The sequence below is a fragment of the Anomaloglossus baeobatrachus genome, chromosome 7 (assembly GCF_048569485.1).
Source record: "Anomaloglossus baeobatrachus isolate aAnoBae1 chromosome 7, aAnoBae1.hap1, whole genome shotgun sequence".
In the NCBI taxonomy this organism is placed as follows: domain Eukaryota; kingdom Metazoa; phylum Chordata; class Amphibia; order Anura; family Aromobatidae; genus Anomaloglossus; species Anomaloglossus baeobatrachus.
In genome coordinates this window covers 304,499,682-304,516,918 of record NC_134359.1, presented here as the reverse complement: position 1 = coordinate 304,516,918, position 17,237 = coordinate 304,499,682, and the positions used below count along the sequence as shown (strand labels likewise).

At 47.1% G+C, this 17,237-nt stretch overlaps 1 protein-coding gene across 1 annotated transcript in view; it reads right to left on the bottom strand.

The window, feature by feature from the left end:
- Nucleotides 1-9,808: 9,808 nt before the first annotated feature.
- The window catches only part of LOC142246567 (guanylate-binding protein 1-like), a 37,280-nt gene continuing 29,851 nt past the window's right edge, over nucleotides 9,809-17,237 (bottom strand). Inside the window, exons 9-13 of the mRNA XM_075319634.1 lie at nucleotides 16,952-17,033; nucleotides 16,435-16,770; nucleotides 15,025-15,148; nucleotides 12,449-12,522; nucleotides 9,809-10,218 (exon numbers count right to left, since the gene is read on the bottom strand). Coding sequence (XP_075175749.1) covers nucleotides 9,938-10,218; nucleotides 12,449-12,522; nucleotides 15,025-15,148; nucleotides 16,435-16,770; nucleotides 16,952-17,033 — 897 coding nt within the window. The 3' untranslated portion in view covers nucleotides 9,809-9,937. The remainder of the gene's footprint in view (nucleotides 10,219-12,448; nucleotides 12,523-15,024; nucleotides 15,149-16,434; nucleotides 16,771-16,951; nucleotides 17,034-17,237) is intronic.

Sequence of the window (17,237 nt, the reverse complement as noted above, 5' to 3'; positions counted from 1 at the left end):
TAATGTAAGTGTGAGTCCCTGTCTTCCTCTTGTTGCTTTAGAGCAGGTAGTGAGAGGGCTCTCTGTACCTCCATCAGGAAGGGTGAATGCTGCTCTGCACTGGTTGTCAGGGAAACAATACAATGTTGCAATCTCTGCAGTCTGTTTTGCAGGATGTATTTGCAGAGTCTCTGGCTGCAATTTACAATTAGCTTATGGGGGATTCTTGGTTATAGCTGCACACAGTTCTGATAACAGGTTAATACTTTACATTGCACTTTGTCTGAAGCTGCTATAAAGTTTTATGCTGGCTTGTTATCAGCCCCTTGGGGTAATCCTTTCTCTGGATTGTATGCAGTATAGCACTCCTGGAAACAGGTTCTTTACTGATATATGTATACTAATCCCGGTCACAGCTAGTCCTTTTCACTTTTCTATCTCTTCCTTGTAGCAATGAATCCAACCGCTCTAATTATCAGTCCCTTAGATAACTGTATGGTTTTACTCACTCTAGGGCTTCCACAGATAGTGTTAACTCAGCACAACGATGACTTGTAGAAAGACAAGGAGAAACGCTGTAGTTTTCTTCTAGAATCTTGTATTAAGTACAAAGTAAAGGCAGGTGAAAAGGAATAATCTGTACAGGGTTGCAGACATGTCTCTTCAGCAATGGTTTCTCTAGACTAACTGAAGGAGAAGGGAGGAGCATTCTATACAGAAGCCAACTAAGGGAGGAACATAGGGACAAACTTCATACAGTCTAATCTACCTAGTAACAATAAAGGAATTTCCTGATAGGAGGAAAAATATGCAATGCAAGAATTACATACAACAGGTTGTTCCCATTCATGGGACACAACAGCGCTCCTCCATTGCCGGTACCTGCTGCTCTTTCCCTGGGCCTGCGCATGCTGCACAGGTCTTCTGGAAGTGTTCTTAGGGTGCTCGCACAGACACGTGCCAGTAGGCCCTAACCCGGAAGTACCTCTCAGCCTATTGCGAAGATGCATCAGGGACTTGCCTGGGAAACGTGGTCTATACATTGCCAGTTCTCAGGTTCCTTGGTGCCGCTGCTGTTACTGCGCTGTGTGCTGTATAACTGATTCCTATCTGTGATCCAGTGCATGCCAAGTCCGCTGCTGCTGCAACTATCCATACCGAATGCTGCTGCCACAAATCATCCAGACCGGCCGCACCTACGATACCTGCCACCGCTGCTGCAATTATCCTGTCCAGCCACTGCTGCTACGTCCATCCATCTCGGCCGATTCTGCGATACTGGCTGCTACTGCTGCTTTTATCATCAGAGACTGTTGTGCTCATACCGGTGGTGCCAGCTGCTGAGGTAGTATGATCCCCTGGGGCTGCACTTGTCGGTGTCACGTCCCCACGAGAGCCCGCTCCTGAGACTTCTGCTTCAATCACCAGGCAGCGCCATGTTCCTGCTGTGGATAGGGCTGGTTATAGGAGAGGAGTCGATGCCAGTGGCTCTGGTGGGCGCAGGCTCCGCTTATCCACTAAGCTGGGTTTCCTTGGGATCTGCAGTACCACTGGCTGACTGTAGATGGTGTGTGTTTTCCAGCTGAAGTTACAATCATTCAGCTACAGCCAGTGGGAAGACACCACACCCATCTTATTCCCCCTTCTGTCTGATGGTCACTGCCAGATATAGGTCTGAATTTCTGCTTTCTGGTTTCTTGGTGATATAAGAGTAACTTGGTTTAAGAGCACACTCCCAGAACCAATTATTCTCGTAATCCAAGGTTCCACTGTATTAACCTCCGTCACACCCCCAGATCCCCCCTCTGGTGACATTGCATAGGGGAGGTGGCTCCAACCTCACAGAATTATGGAATTCTCACTTTCCTCATATCTCCGCCTGGGAGCGTCCCACGTGGCAGATATTGCTGTCATATTTCCTATGATGATTTTAGCAGAATGTGGATAGTAGCCAAGAGGTGCCTAGTATGTTCTAGTTGGCAGATATTTATTTGGAGCTCATCTGTATGCCCCATGATTAAAGGGAACCTGTCAGGTGCTATATGCACCTAGAACCACAAGCAGTTCTGGGTGTATATTGCTAATCCCAGCTTAACTGTCCCTGTAGCTAGTAGCATAGATAAAGGGATCTATAGAGAAAGAATTTCTAAAGATCTTTTATCGTATGCTAATGAGCGAGGGGAGGAGTCCCCCTGGGCAAGAGTTCCCTTGGTAGTCGGCTCCATTAGCATGTTAAGACACCCCTGTGGGCTTGCTAACCTGCTAATGAATGCTCAGCATCAGAGGATGATCTCACTCACCTCTACGTCACCATCGCTGCCCGACACTGGATTTCGGCTCAGTGCGCAACACCCCAGAGTTTCAGTCATGCACACTATGAAGCCGAGTGCACGCATCCTGGATTCAAACTGTAGTAGTGCACATGACCGAACCTCTGGGGTCATAAGTACTGAGCCGAAACCCAGGATCGGGCGAGGAGCTATTCGGCTATGGATCCTGGGTAGAAGGAGTTTGGTTATCTATGTGGAGCCTTCAGCCCTTCAGCTAAGTAACCGTTTATTATCAGGCCCTACAGTTTGCCTTATGGTTACACCCTCAGTTTTACTAAATGCTGCTTATTCTGGAATTGATGTTGTTATGAGTGTTTTCAGGATGGAGACGTCTCCAGAGAGTAGTGTTTACAATTGCACATATTGCTGGCTTCATCTGCACAGTGATAGTCCATGTCTACAGCAGACAAGGTTTACACTAGTCTCTGTGTGCAATTATCTGCATCGCACCGTTTCCTGCTGGAACGCGGATTCTACAGGTTTTTGCTTGTCCTTGTGTTACCTTGGTTTATGTATTTATTGGCGGCACTTTATATATTCTTCAGAGGTTACGTCCTCAGTTCACACATGCTGAGTGACTGAACCCATGTTTCTGCACTAAGCGGCAGAGGATTTAGGGTTCCGGCTGTCTGGGACATTTCTTACCCCTTTGACAGTTTGGGATTATTTGCTTGACTAGGACAATTAGGTGTATATACATTGGAAAGTGTATGGTTGTCGCGGGCGGCGGGGCGTGCGCTCGCTAACGCTCGGGTCCGGTGCTTCTGCTACTCGGTGGCTCGAGCGGTGGGCCGGATCCGGGGACTCGAGCGGCGCTCCTCGCCCGTGAGTGAAGAGGGGTGGTTTTTGGTTTGGGGAGATAGTTCGTGACGCCACCCATGGGTCGTGGTGATAGTGGGCACCACCGCTGCTTGGTGACGGGGATCCCGGGAGCGATGGCAGGGAGCAGCTGGGATGTTGATTCCCCCTCCGTGGGTAGGGGTTGGTGGTCCCGGGGCCCGGTGATGATACGGGGAGGCAGAGTAGCTGGGGTGCAGGGTTGCAGGGGCAGCGCAGCGCGGTGTCAGATGGCACTGTTGTACTCACTCAAATACAAAGGCACAAAAGTCATCGGTAAACCAAACGGCTGGATGGATGGGTCCAGCAGCCGGCTGCTGCGTCTGTGCTCTCCCCGGACAGGTGGTGGCGGCTGTCTTTCCCTGCACCCTGAAACTGACTTGACTATGATGGTTTCCCAACGGTAGTCCACTCCCTGGTATATATGCCCTAGGGAGCTCTCGTTGCCTGCAGGCGCTGGCCCTTTGGATCTCTAGCCCTTGGCGGTGGCTTTTTATCCTGACGAGTTGGACGGTTGCCTTCTGACAGGACTTGGTAGTTAGGGAACCCCGGGGGTTCCGGTCACACTCGGATTTGACCTTTGCCAGCGGCTTCTAGCCTGATCGGGGTCCGATGGCCCTGCCCTTTGTGCTGATGCAGGTTTTGCTTTCTGGTTCGGTACCGGCGGATCACCGCCCATCTCTGGTCCTTCAGTTCACCAACCTGCACCTACTCCTGCAGACGGTCACCACCATCTGCCAACCTTGCTCTCTGTGCCCGGGCTCCTTCCCAGACACCGGCAGCTTCACTTCTCCTCTACTACACTCCACTTCACTCCTGCCCACTCCGGGCTCCTCACTTCACTCCTCTCTCTCTGACTCCTCTACCCAAAAAACTCTCACTGCTTTTCCCGCCTCCAGGACTGTGAACTCCTCGGTGGGTGGGGCCAACCGCCTGGCTCCACCCTGGTGTGGACATCAGCCCCTGGAGGGGGCAACAAGCGTTTTAAGTTTGACTGGTGGACCTGTCTAGGGGAGGGGGTGTGGGCGATGTCATGCCTGTGACTACCTGGCTAGTCCAGGGCATCACATTGTCACTCCCAAATTCCCAGATCAGTTGCACTTCAGACCTGCATAGCATGATTATTTTTGGTTTTTTTGGGGGGGGATTTTTCTGGTTTTAAAAATCATTAATAAAAATGTTTTAGGGTTTTTTCCTTGATTTTCCCACTTTGTTTACCCTTGGTTGTATCACAGTTGGTTGTAATTTTAGGAATCGCTGTGTGGCTCATTCTTGGAGGGTGAAGCAGAGAACACATGTGTTGGGTGACGGTTTTGAAGTCAGTATAGATTATCCCGGTTTCTCTCTATCCGCTGGACTTACTGGAAGATGTTACCATAGGCAGTTATAGAAATGGTTCCCGGCAATAGATAACAACGTCCTAATCTGCGCTTTATAGCACAAACTTAAGGGCATCACTCCAGATCAGCGTTAATGATTCATCTACCGTATCCTAATGTATCATAGGTCACTGCAGATACGCGGGACGTATATCGGGACGTTCTCTGTATTATCAGATTTCTGTTTTGTGAATGAACTTTACATTTCTCAATACAAAGACACTGATCAATGTGGCCCATTCCAAACCCTAAAGTCGGCATTACACGCTACGATTTATCTGACGATATGTCGTCGGGGTCACGGATTCCGTGACGCACATCCGGAACATCATCGTTTGGAACGCAGCAGATATATTGGTACGTTTGACTCCCTGCAAACGACGAACAACATCCACACGACTGCCATGGTCAAACAATATATCGCTGAACGATTTTGCGTCGCTTGTGCGATCGTTACGTGTGATCGCTGCTAAACGACCTATGAGCGACGCAACAACGGATCTAACGATATATCGCCGGGGTCACGGATTGTGTGACGCACATCCGGCATCGTTAGCGACGTCATTGCTTGTGACAGCAAGGAACGACTGTTAACGATGGAAAATACTCACCTTATCGTCCATCGTTGACACGTCGTTCCTTTTTAAAAAATCGTTGCTTGTTGCAGGACGCAGGTTGTTCGTTGTTCCCGAGGAAGCACACATCGCTACGTGCGACACCGCGGGAATGACGAACTACATCGTACCTGCGGCCACCGGCAATGAGGAAGGAAGGAGGTGGGCGGGATGTTACGACCGCTCATCTCCGCCCCTCCGCTTCTATTGGGCAGCCGTTTAGTGACGCCGCTGTGACGCTGCACGACACGCCCCCTTAGAAAGGAGGCGGTTTGCCGGCCAAAGTGACGTCGCTAGCCAGGTAAGGCCGTGTGATGGCTCCAAACGATTTTGTGCGCCATGGGCAGCGATTTGCCTGTGACGCACAAATGATGGGGGCGGGTGCTTTCACCAGCGACATCGCTAGCGATATCGCTGCGTGTAACACCCCCTTAACACTTTATATATGGCCCTAAACTTTGTGCTCATCCCACCTTCACCCTAGACAGAACCTACAGCCCTAACCCCAGCCTTACCCTGATTATAACGATGCATCAAACGTCAGCTCTAACCCTAAACTTTGCTTATACGTTATTCTCCACACATGAGTGTTATCCTAACTGTATGTAAACCTATCCTGTAAGGGGTTTTCTGGAGCAGTGTTATTATACTATACAGTGTAGTATACCAAATCCTAACAGTTTGTAATATGCCCACTGTCAGGATTCTGCCTTGTTTGCCTTCGGAAGTGGCTGTCACATAATCAGTCATCTGCGTCTTGAGCTGAATAGCTTTCTTTCCCACTTCCTTTATTTTTTCATCCACATAAGCAGGAAATGAAGCAAGTGATTAAGTATGAGTGGAATCCTGACAGTGTGCACTTTACACACAATTCGTCATGCTCTAGTGTCGGATGAAAACTAGCCCTTGCGTGGAAACAAAAGCCTAAACCATAAAGGGAATTCTACCAGAGAGAATGAAACTGTTATGTACAAATCAAATTTGGTTAAAATGTTATTTTATGTTACTATTAGGATGAGACGGAGAAGAAGGATTACAGGACAAGCTGACCCCATAACACATAACATGGCCAATCAGGAGCGACTAAAGGTCAGAGGTCATTGATGACTGATAGCCGCTAATACAGCCGGGGAGGAAATCCTGCCGCCATTATATGGGGAATGTGGATAGGAGAGAGGAGCGAGGAACTCCGAAGAGAGATATAGTGGGATACATAATGATTATGTATTATTATAGCGCCATTTATTCCATGGCGCCATGCATGTAATAATCCAGAAAATGAGAGGAGAACAGATAATATTTCCCTGACACTGATGGAGATGGAGAACTTGTGATTTGCATGAAATCCATTCACTGTAGATCAAATTTTTGGAAAGAAGTGACAAAACCCATGAATTTTAAATTTGAAAGATACAATGTATAATATGTAATAGGTAGGGATGAGCGCGCATGCTCGCCGGTACTCTCTGCTCTCCCGAGCATCTCAGTACGCAATATACTCGACGAGCGCCGAAGAACCGGCGAGATGCTTGGGCACATGCTCGGCTCCCCCACCCTGCATGTGGGTGGTATTTACATAGTAAGCCCCCATGCAGCGATTGGCTGCCACACACTCCGATCACCTGATTACCGGCTCCTGCAGAAGCCGCAGGAGTTAACTCCCTTTTTACCGGCGCTGTTATTCACCGGCTCATGCAGGAGTCGATGAATAGCGGTGCCGGAAATCAGGTGATCGGAGATCCCCGTTGCTATAGTAACCTGCTCATCACCGCTTACCAACCTGCAGTCTCTGCTCACTCATTGAGTGATTAGACAGCACCGGGAGCAGAAGCGTTCTCCCCCCCCCTGTGCTTTCTGATATAGTAGAGCTGCATTGGTTGAAGAAGACAGAAGAAAGAAGACAGAAGACCAGGATCAAGGAGGGGTGAGAGGGAGTAATAAACATGGAGTCTCTAAGTGTGTCTGTATATTTTTTAATAAAGAATTTTTTCTCTGTGTGGTGTGTTTTTTTTTAACCCTTTATTGAAGATTTTTAATGGCCGGGTCAAACTTGGCCTGACATTAAGAATCTCGGGCTTAATATTAGCTTGCACAGAACAGCTTTGCACAGAAAGAAGGGTACACAAAGAAAGGCAATTCATGGGAAAGATGAGTAGTTGGCAGACATACCTGTGAAGAGAGCAGACACGATAATTAGATGATAGAGAGTAGAGAGGATGAATGCATGAAGAAGTGCATAATTTAGATTTCTGGTATAATTCATTTTCTGTACACTTATAGATCCACACTTAAGGATCCACACGCCGACAGTGTCTAGGCCGACAGTGTGCTACAGATATATAGTGTTAGGAAGGCACTCAGGCGGATCACAGAAGGGAGGGGCTGGTGCTTTTCTTAATTACTTAAATCAAAGCTGAACCCACCTGTTGGATAGCATAGGCAGAGATAACAGGGGGTCATAAAGAAAAATGAGAATGGGGGTTCATGGAGTGGTCAGTTACAGACATACCAATTGCACAGAAAGCAGGGTACACAAAGAAAGGCAATTCATGGGAAAGATGAGTAGTTGGCAGACATACCAATTGCACAGAAAGCAGGGTACACAAAGACAGGCAATTCATGGGAAAGATGAGTAGTTGTCAGACATACCAATTGCACAGAAAGCAGGGTACACATTGAAAGGCAATTCATGGGAAAGATGAGTAGTTGGCAGACATACCAATAGCACAGAAAGAAGGGTACACATTGAAAGGCAATTCATGGGAAAGATGAGTAGTTGGCAGACATACCTGTGAGGAGAGCAGACACGATAATTAGATGATGGAAAGTAGAGAGGATGAATGCATGAAGAAGTGCATAATTTAGATTTCTGGCCTAATTCATTTTTCCCTGCCGCCCATGACAGCACCACATGAGAGATAGGTTCCGCCCACATCAGGACAGGAAACCCACTGATAAAAAGGCGGTACCTCTCCTCCACATCAGTTTGGTTTCCTGTCCTGGTATGGACAACCCATTGCTGTCCCAGGTCCGACCCGGTGTGGAAGCCTGGTACTTACCTGAAGCCGGTGCTCGGGCCTGGCTGCACCCCCCCTCGGTCTCAGACCTCTGCGGCGGTGAGGCGCGGGCCTGGAGCGGGAGCTCGGCCCGACGTCGCTCCAGGGATGTGCGCACTCACGGCGGCCGCTGGAAGGCTTGTCCCTGCTGGGCAGCACGCTGGAGTGAAGCTGGTGGTCCCTCCCTAAGGTGGATGGTCTATATAAATCTCTCATGTGGTGCTGTCATGGGCGGCAGGGAAAAATCTTAATTACTCACCGGTAATGGGATTTTCAATAGCCCATGACAGCACCCTTAGTTCCCCCCCTTTTCACTGGTTGTGGGCACCCTTCGGGGAGTGTTAGTTATGGGTGTTTTTCCTTGGGTGGTGGTATGATTAATCTGTTTGTTGTGTTTTGTTGGTCCTCTCTGGCTCTGAAAACCTACTGATGTGGAGGAGAGGTACCGCCTTTTTATCAGTGGGTTTCCTGTCCTGATGTGGGCGGAACCTATCTCTCAGGTGGTGCTGTCATGGGCTATTGAAAATCCCATTACCGGTGAGTAATTAAGATTTTCTGCACACTTATAGATCCACACTTAGTGATCCACACGCCGACCGTATCTATGGTTCGATCCCAGCAGTGGATGGGGACACAGGTTTTCACATTTTATCTAAAACATATTTACTGTAAATTCATATCCTAATTACAAGAAGGTTTAGGAATTTCAGATCTTTATTATGGAGCTGTCTCTGTTTCAAGGAACCAAAAGTATTGGACCATCATATTTCCTCCATCATGAGATGTTTCTTGTGCAGCTCCTAGGTAATGATGAGATTCCTTTTTATCAGCCATTTTGAATTGATCATTAAGTGGCAGGATTGCCCCAGCCGGTGTCAGGACTTTCCAGGACTTTTTGCATCTTTCTTCATGTGTTTAATACTTTTCCCCTGTGCCATTTCTCATTAGAAATAGATTTACTGTACTTTGAGAATTGGTGACGTTCAACACTTCCGCTACAGACAACCCACCCCCCCCCCCCCGCTGTGTGTGCATGCAGAGGTATTCCACTGTGAGCCTATGCGTCCTGCTTTCCATGACTCTGGACACTCTGACACAAGGTTCTCATACAAGACGCTCGTGTCCATTGCACCCAAAACCATCATTATTCGGCTGCGCTTCTTTTAGGACTCCATCTACTCCTTCTACAATTTTTTTGACTCCTTCTACTTCTTCTACAATTTCCACTCAATATATATCTAGATGTTTTTACTGTTAGAAAAAGTGAAAACTATAAAGAAAAGGAGTTAAACATCTCCTCGGCTCATGTACACCTTGTCGCGGTTGCTCAGATTTCCCCGGTTGCCCTTTCTTTTTTCCACCACAGTTTCCATTGCTCTTTGGTTGTTGTTTCTTTAATTCTATTTTTTTCTTCTCTTTTTTTTTCCCTTTTTTGGATGTTTTTTAAAAAAAGAAAAAAAAATTACAGAAAATAAATGTCTAAGAAAAAAAACAATTTTCTAAGGTACCACTTAATGCAGCAATGAAGAAGAAGGCGACAATGACAAGGAAAGGTTTATTCACACTTTCATTATGATTAATAACAAATATGTCAAATTTAATAAATTACCAGAAATAATAGCAAAAAGATAAAAATGGAATAAAAAATAAATGAACGATGGGAATCTGACGGTAGAGGTCATGGCCTCCGGGGACGACCATGTATCAGGATGGGAGAAGGTACAGGACGCCTCCGTCTGCCTCTACTGCATTGTCCCGGCCTTCTGAACAAGAAAGGTCAGCCATTGCTGACGCTGGCTCTGGAAGTTGGATACGTTGCTCATATGGAAGGTGACACATTCCAGGATTTCGTAGAGAATCTTCAGGATTCTGCGGTGTTTACTCAGGACGGACAGTTTATCGGAGAGGACGTAGTTCTCTAAGCAGTGAACACTCTCCATTCCCATTCCAAAAAACGTGTCCTTCAGTGGAGATTCCTCCAAGAGGCTTTTGCTTTTGGTTAAGATAACAAAGGGCAGGATTCCTGACACAAATAAGCAAAATATTATTACTATTATTGCCACAGTTAACAAATCACACATACACATCAAGTCCAGCAGCACCGGCCAACGACGTTATGTATAAAGAAAGAGTGGTCAACTCTACACGGAAGATGTCAGGGGGAATAATAAGGAGAGCTATGGAGGAGACAAGTCAGTTTGGAAGCGACAGAGCAGTCTGGAAAGAAGGGACACAGGGCCGGAGATGGGACTAGTCTGTGTGGAGGGGACAGAGCAGTCTGGACGGAAAGGATACAGGGCTATAGAGGAGACAAGTCTGTCCAGAGGGGACAGAGGATTCTGGACGGAAGGGACACAGGGCTATGGAGGAGACAAGTCTGTCTGAAGGGGACAGAGGAGACTGGAGGACTGGACAAGTAGCACTGAAGATGCCTGTGTCACGGATATGTCTGGTCCTTCAGGTGCTGCTGCTGGGACCAAATGCAGAAGGGCTGGATTTAGGGTTTTTTTCTGTTCCTTGCCAGGTTGGAGGAGCCTTTCCTCCAGCTGGTAATTAAGGGCCTTTATAATGTGAGGCCTCTCACTCCGCCAGTGCGGGTCATACTCTTCACTTGGAGAAGTTGCTTGCCCAGGTGTGCATGTGGCTTCAGACTACTGTTCCTGTATATTCTGAAGATTCCCTCTCATGATAAGTTGTTGTTTTTCCCTATTTGCTGGTTATTTTTGTGTCTGTTTTTCCCTCCGTGGATTGGTGGGTGGTGGGATTTAGTCCTAGGATCTTGCTAGGAGACAGGGGCATGTTGGCAGGCCACACCTTCTAACCCTTATAGGTACCTGTGGTTTGAGGGCAAGCGCAGGGCCCCCAGTGTCAGGGTCAGTGCATGAGCCCCTGGTCCCCCCCTCCTCTTTGTGTTTCAGCCTCCCTTATTCCCAGGAATCTCCTCACACCCAGTGTGACAGCCTGAAGGAGACAGATGGGTCTGGAGTGGAAAAAGGTGTTTGGGATAGATGAAGGTGTCTGTAGAAGACAAAGGTGTATGGCAAGAGAAAAAAATTCTGGGGGGATAGATGAGGTCTGGAAGAGGAGAAATTGGTCTGGATGAGAAAAGGAGGTGTGGAAGGCAACTGAGCAGTTTGGAAGGGTGACGAAAGAGTCTGGAGGGAGGAGAAAGAGGAGAATGGAAGAGACGGAAATCATTTGAGCGCAGAGAAATCTACTGAAAGGCTATTGAGGGATATGGAGGAGACAATGGAGTCTGAAGGGACTAGAAAATCAAACTGCGGAGTGTAGAGAATATAGATAATTCTGTATGAGAGAAAAGTAGTATGGAAGAGATGAACATGTCTTGAGGGGACAAAAATTAGGAGAGGATAGCGGGATCTAGAGGGTACAAAGGCAACTGTAGTAGATCGAGAAGTCTAGATGAAAGGGAATGAGGGATGTAACAGAGCAGACAGTCGAGTGGGACAGATAAGTCTAACAGGAACAGAGATATCTGAAGGAGACAGTGGGTGCCTGGGGAAGGAAAAAGGAATCTAAAGCAAGATGGGGGGTCTTGAGAAGGACAAAAAGGTGACAATGGAGACTGAAGGGGGACAGAGCTGTCTCACGGTGAACAGAAGGATCTGGAGGGAGGAGATAGGAAGGTGGAAGAACAGAAGAGCTGAGAGAGAAGATACAGAGGGGTATGGAAGAGACAGAGAACACTGAAAGGGACAGAAGAATATAGAGGATAAAGTGGGGTCTGTAGGGGAAAGAGGTGTCTGTCAGGAACAGAGACGGTGAGAGGAGACAACTGGGGTCTGGCTGAGTCTACAGGGAAGAGACAGCGGGGTATTGAGAAGAAAGAGGACTATGTATGGGACAGAGGAGTCTACAAGGGATAGGGGAATCCAGAGGAGATACAGGATTTTGAAAGAGGGACAAAGGCGTATAGAGGAGACAGGGACATAGAATGTTGGAAAGGACAGAGGAGCCTGGCAGCAGCTAACAGAGGCGAGCAGAAGGTATTTCTGTTAGGTGGAGTTGGCTAAATGACCTTGTTCTGCCAACAGCGTTGTGATATTTATTGGGGCATCTGGTCAAAATTCTTATTGTTCTTGCACACATTTCTCCATCATAGGAAAATGAAGCTGAGATAAGTGCCAGGAACTCATTATTGAGCCACAAAATAGAAACAAAACCATTAGGTGGAAATATCTGGGAAGAGGACTAAGGCCTATAATATACTGTAACCCAGTGATTATTACTACCTGTGAGCTTCTGGGCTTGTTTCAGGAATTCGCTGATGCTTTTGTGATCTTCACCAACGAGGTTTTTTTGTGAACTGTAATGAAAAATTAACAAAAACGTTGAACATTTTAACTTCACTGTTGGTTTCCAGAAAAAAAGGCTTTTATGACCAAACGGGAGGTGCATCATCCAATTAATTATTAACTAGAAGTGAAGCCTCTCACAAGGTGCGAGGATTGGACCCTAGAACTGTGTTAGACGAGAGGAGGCATCAACATTACAAAGGGAGACAAATATCATAATATTTCATACTACAGTCTGGTTTAGAAGCCCTCCGGAGTAGGACATTTATTGATGGCACATAACCCTTAATGTCTGTGTGACGCCATAACAAAATCAGGGTGTCACAGATGACTGTACCCCTCCTGGGTGCAGGAATCACCTTCTCCTTGGAATTCCACCAACACCCCACACACAGGAACAACATCAGCCACAAAAGCCTAGTCCCCCCCGATACAATAGGAACAGTGGGCGGAGCCAGGCAGATGGTGACATCAACCTAGGTGTTCTGAAGTTTCAGGGGAGGGAACCAGTGAGTAGTTAGTTAAGTGGAGGAGAGTGAACAGTGTGGACAGTTGAAGTGTGGAGTAGACTGTGGAAGTGAGAAGTGAAGTGTAGCCGGAGGTTGTAGCCCCCGGACTACTGGACTACCAGACACTGACTAGTTGGCAGACGGCAGATCAGGGCCACAGGCGACGGAGATCTGGTCGCGGGAGACATAAAGTGGACCCGGGCAGGGTTGTAGCCCGCCGGTGCTGACAGCGGGAATCAGGTCCGGAGTACGTGCACAGATGGGGTAGCTGGACCCTAGGGCGAGGACCGCTTCAAGCACCTTACCAATTAGCCAGCAGGGGACAAGATTCCAAGTCTTGTCCCACCGACAGCTCAGATAGAGCGAAACGGAATCCCAACGATTGGGATAGGGCATCTGCAAGTGCCTACAGAGATCCCCCGGGTCAGCTTTCGCAGGCCACAGCTCCCACAGTACAAAAACACCGGGAGCGGACTTCTCCCGTTACAGACGGGTTAAGCCAACACAGAGAAAACACAAATTGCAGGAGGAAGGGCCCCTGCCATGTCAGCCTGTGTGCGGGACCCTAGCACACCCCTCCAGAGGCTACCGGCATCCAGCCTTGGTTTACAATATGGACTTGGTGTGTTTTTCTTACAACAGTGAGTACACCGGTACAATCCGGTCCCTCCCTACAGACTGTGTCCTGCAATCCCTCACCGTACCCTGGGCCCCGGGACTACACCTTACCTACCCATGGATGGGATCCCACCTTGCTGCCCTGCTCCATCAGCCCCAGGCGCCCACATACAAGGCAGCGTCGATGTCACCATCCCTCACCGCAACTCACGGGTGGCGTCACTGACAAAGACTCTCTCCCCTGTAAATATCCCCTTTTCATTCGTGGGCGATGGACGGCTGTGCAAGCCCCGGATCCGGCTGCCACTTGAGCCACAGCCACCGCCTGGATCCAAGCTCCTCGAGCGGCTTCCCGGTTGTGGTCTATCCCCTGCCCGCGACAACTGCATCCATAAGAAGAAGAAAAGTTCTGCCCTCAAATGTCAGGCTTGAAATGCAAAAAAAAGGCATTAATGTTTAGATGATTTTGATGAATTTCCACCAAGTCTTTTCCATGGAATCCCTGATGAAGAGTTTATAGTTGGATTTCTCCATGTTTCGTCTACAAGACATGAGGTCATCAGTGATCACCATTACCACTCTATCCCCTCTATCCTCAACTTTGATTCATGTCCTTCACCTTCCTATTTTCCTTTTTTCTCCTTTCCGCCAGTTTCTTCTTTCTTTCCCTCCATTACCTTCTTTGCTCAATTTGATTTTGTATTTGCTTTCAGTAGAGTTGATCCTGGTCCAGTAGCTATGCTTTTAGTCCATGGCCCAAAGACCCGAGCTCTGCAAACTTTCTGCTACTTGTGACATCTTCTGATTAGTAGGTTATCATCATGTTATGAGTAGAGATGAGCGAACCTGAAGTTTGATGTTTAATCTTCAGTACGAACTCAGACTTTTCCAAGGAAACAAAGTTTGGGTTCGGAGTTTGGGTGGCTTGCGTTTGCTGACCATTGGCGCGAGCATCGCTGTGCTCTGGTACGCTTGGTGCTCAGCCCAGTGTGAGCCACTTGCAGTGTTTCAACAGTGTAATCAGATATAGTTTGCACCTCAAAAAATATGGATATAACCCACCCTCCCCCAGAAGTGATCTGTTTATGGATGGCTGAATGAGGACGAAGACCCAAGCCGCCTAATTAGTGACTTCAGATGAAGTTTAGGTCAAGTCCGGGTTCAGAACAGAACTTTATAAAAGTTCAGCTAGACCAGTAGAACCTGAATTTCCACGGGTGCACTCATCTCTAGTCATGAGCTGTGCCGTAATGTCATAGCACCATGGAAGCTACTAATCAGAAAGGGCAGAATTTGGAGGTTGCAGTGCTCTGGTTCGGTGACACGGCCTACTGAACTGGCCTTTGGACCAGGATCTTTTTACCCAATTCGTCATTTCTCTGATACCTGTAGACCAGGACCGGTACGATCACATCGGAGGAGCCTTCTGCTATTCTTTTTGTCACCAGTTGGAAACGATCATCTTGGGTCCTGTCCCACGACACAACTTCATTCAGTGGCACACAATTACCTGAAAATAAGAAAACAATCAGATAACTTTGGATATAAATACAAGGGTTTTTTTTTAGAAAGATAAGATCTACAGTCCGTGGCATTTTGCATTTCTAATTCATTGCATCCTTGCGCATGCGCATCCCCAACGCTTGTATTGTGGCACATACGCAGTGACATGTGTCCTAATCGCCCAGGCGTGGTCACCATCCTCAATTTGGATTTTCTATAGTAGCGGACATTTTTGATTTGGATCAATGTTATTACTTCTCGCTGCTGGTGGAGTGATTACCACTTACGATCACTTAGGTCACTTACTTTCAGACGACTTCCAATGATTCTCACACATGGGCAGAGTTTTTGCACAGGTGTTTTGATGACATTGCACTTATTGGTTTATTCTTTAGCTATAATATATAAGGGTATAATTTTTATCCTTAGATTTGTCCCTGATGAAGCTGCACTTGTGGCGGCGGAACGCATCGGGTCGCTTTTTCGTAGCTGCTTTTTGCTCTCTTCCATTTGCACTGAAGTGTCTGTTTTTTATTTATTATTTTTATTATTTGTTTTTTATTTAATCCCCATTTGCATTCTGCACATTCTGCACTGACTTTATATTACATGATGGGAGAAGTTTTCCATTATGGAGCTATTGTAATGGGATAGTATAGATGGAACAGGGGCTACTAAATTGACCTTAAGTCTGGGGACTCTGCACTGTGCCTTATCCTGATAGTAGACTTAGAGGTAGTCAGGGTCGAGCCTCCAACGTAGCCCTGTCTCCTTCCCACCACCCAGTGGATTGACCTGGAAGGCGCCCAAAAATCCACCAACACAGAATCAGATGGGGGTAAACAAAAACCTGTACACACCAATAACTTGCACCAGGGAATGACCAAAGGGTACAACAAAAAAGCAGGTAGAAGAAACCCCTTACAATAATCACAGAATAGCAGCAGCAGTAAGACACGTCCACTCTGCTCCCTGGCTAGCTCCAACTGAATGAATAACCAGCGACAAGTCCAGGAAGCAGAGGGCTAGTATCCCGGCAAGCAATTGCTTAACTGCCGCCAGCTGAAGCAGTCTGCTACTGCAAAAGAATGTGCATTTTAGCTAATAATATCTTTGGGCTTTCACTTAGGGAATTGTTAGATTTTTGCTGTTACAGCCTGAGCACATTGTGCCTGATATTGATTTTCTCAGAAATTTACAAGATGGCAGTGACAACGTACATTCTGAGTAAAGGAATAATTCATGAAGGCTTTGCGATCCTTCCAATTGTTTGCGTAGTGAGAAAACACTTACAAAGTTGAGCGTAAACTTCCCATTCCTGAGCAGAGTCCATCTTAGAAAGGCCTCTGTTGTCGACAATAGTAATAGCGTTGGTGAGCTTGTACCCCCTCCGGTCCATGGTCTTCCCTCCATCGGATGTAGCCTCTCCTGCATAGTCATGAAACCCATCACTGCTCAAGGTAAACAGGCTGGAATTTACGAAGGACGACTTTCCATGGCCGGCAAAACCAAAGAGCTGGATGAGGACACGATTGAAGGGCCCTTGAGGTAACTGGTAACCCTGTATATACTGCGTGAGTTGCTTAGTATTATTTGGATCAGTCACTTTGAAGATCTTGGACTTTGCAGCTGATAGAAGATAGAAAAAGAAAAATGAATGGGACAAAAGTAAACATTTTTGTGATGTGAGATTACCAAGAATGATTTTATTTAGAGCAAGTGCAACGAATGTGCCATGCCCAAAATTCACTATCTAGGGAGTGAAGAGGGGAAAGAAGTTTTCTGAGATTTTACATGAACGGTTCCTCACCTGACATATTTTGGTCATTCTTTAACACGCCTTGTTCTATAGGTTCTAGGAAGTTCAAAAAGTCTTGGAGGATGTCTTTAGCCTTTTTTAAAAAGGGAAGGAATGTTAGCTAAAATTTCAATATGTACAAAAAAATCTGAAAACATGAAATCTCTTTTAAGAAATGCACTTGATAAACTAATTTATGCCAAGTGCATGGTCTGTGGGGGTGGAGCAGGGTCTGCAAGGGTGGAGCTGATTTATACCTAGTGCAGGGTCTGTGGGGGAGGAGCAGAGTCTGCAGGGG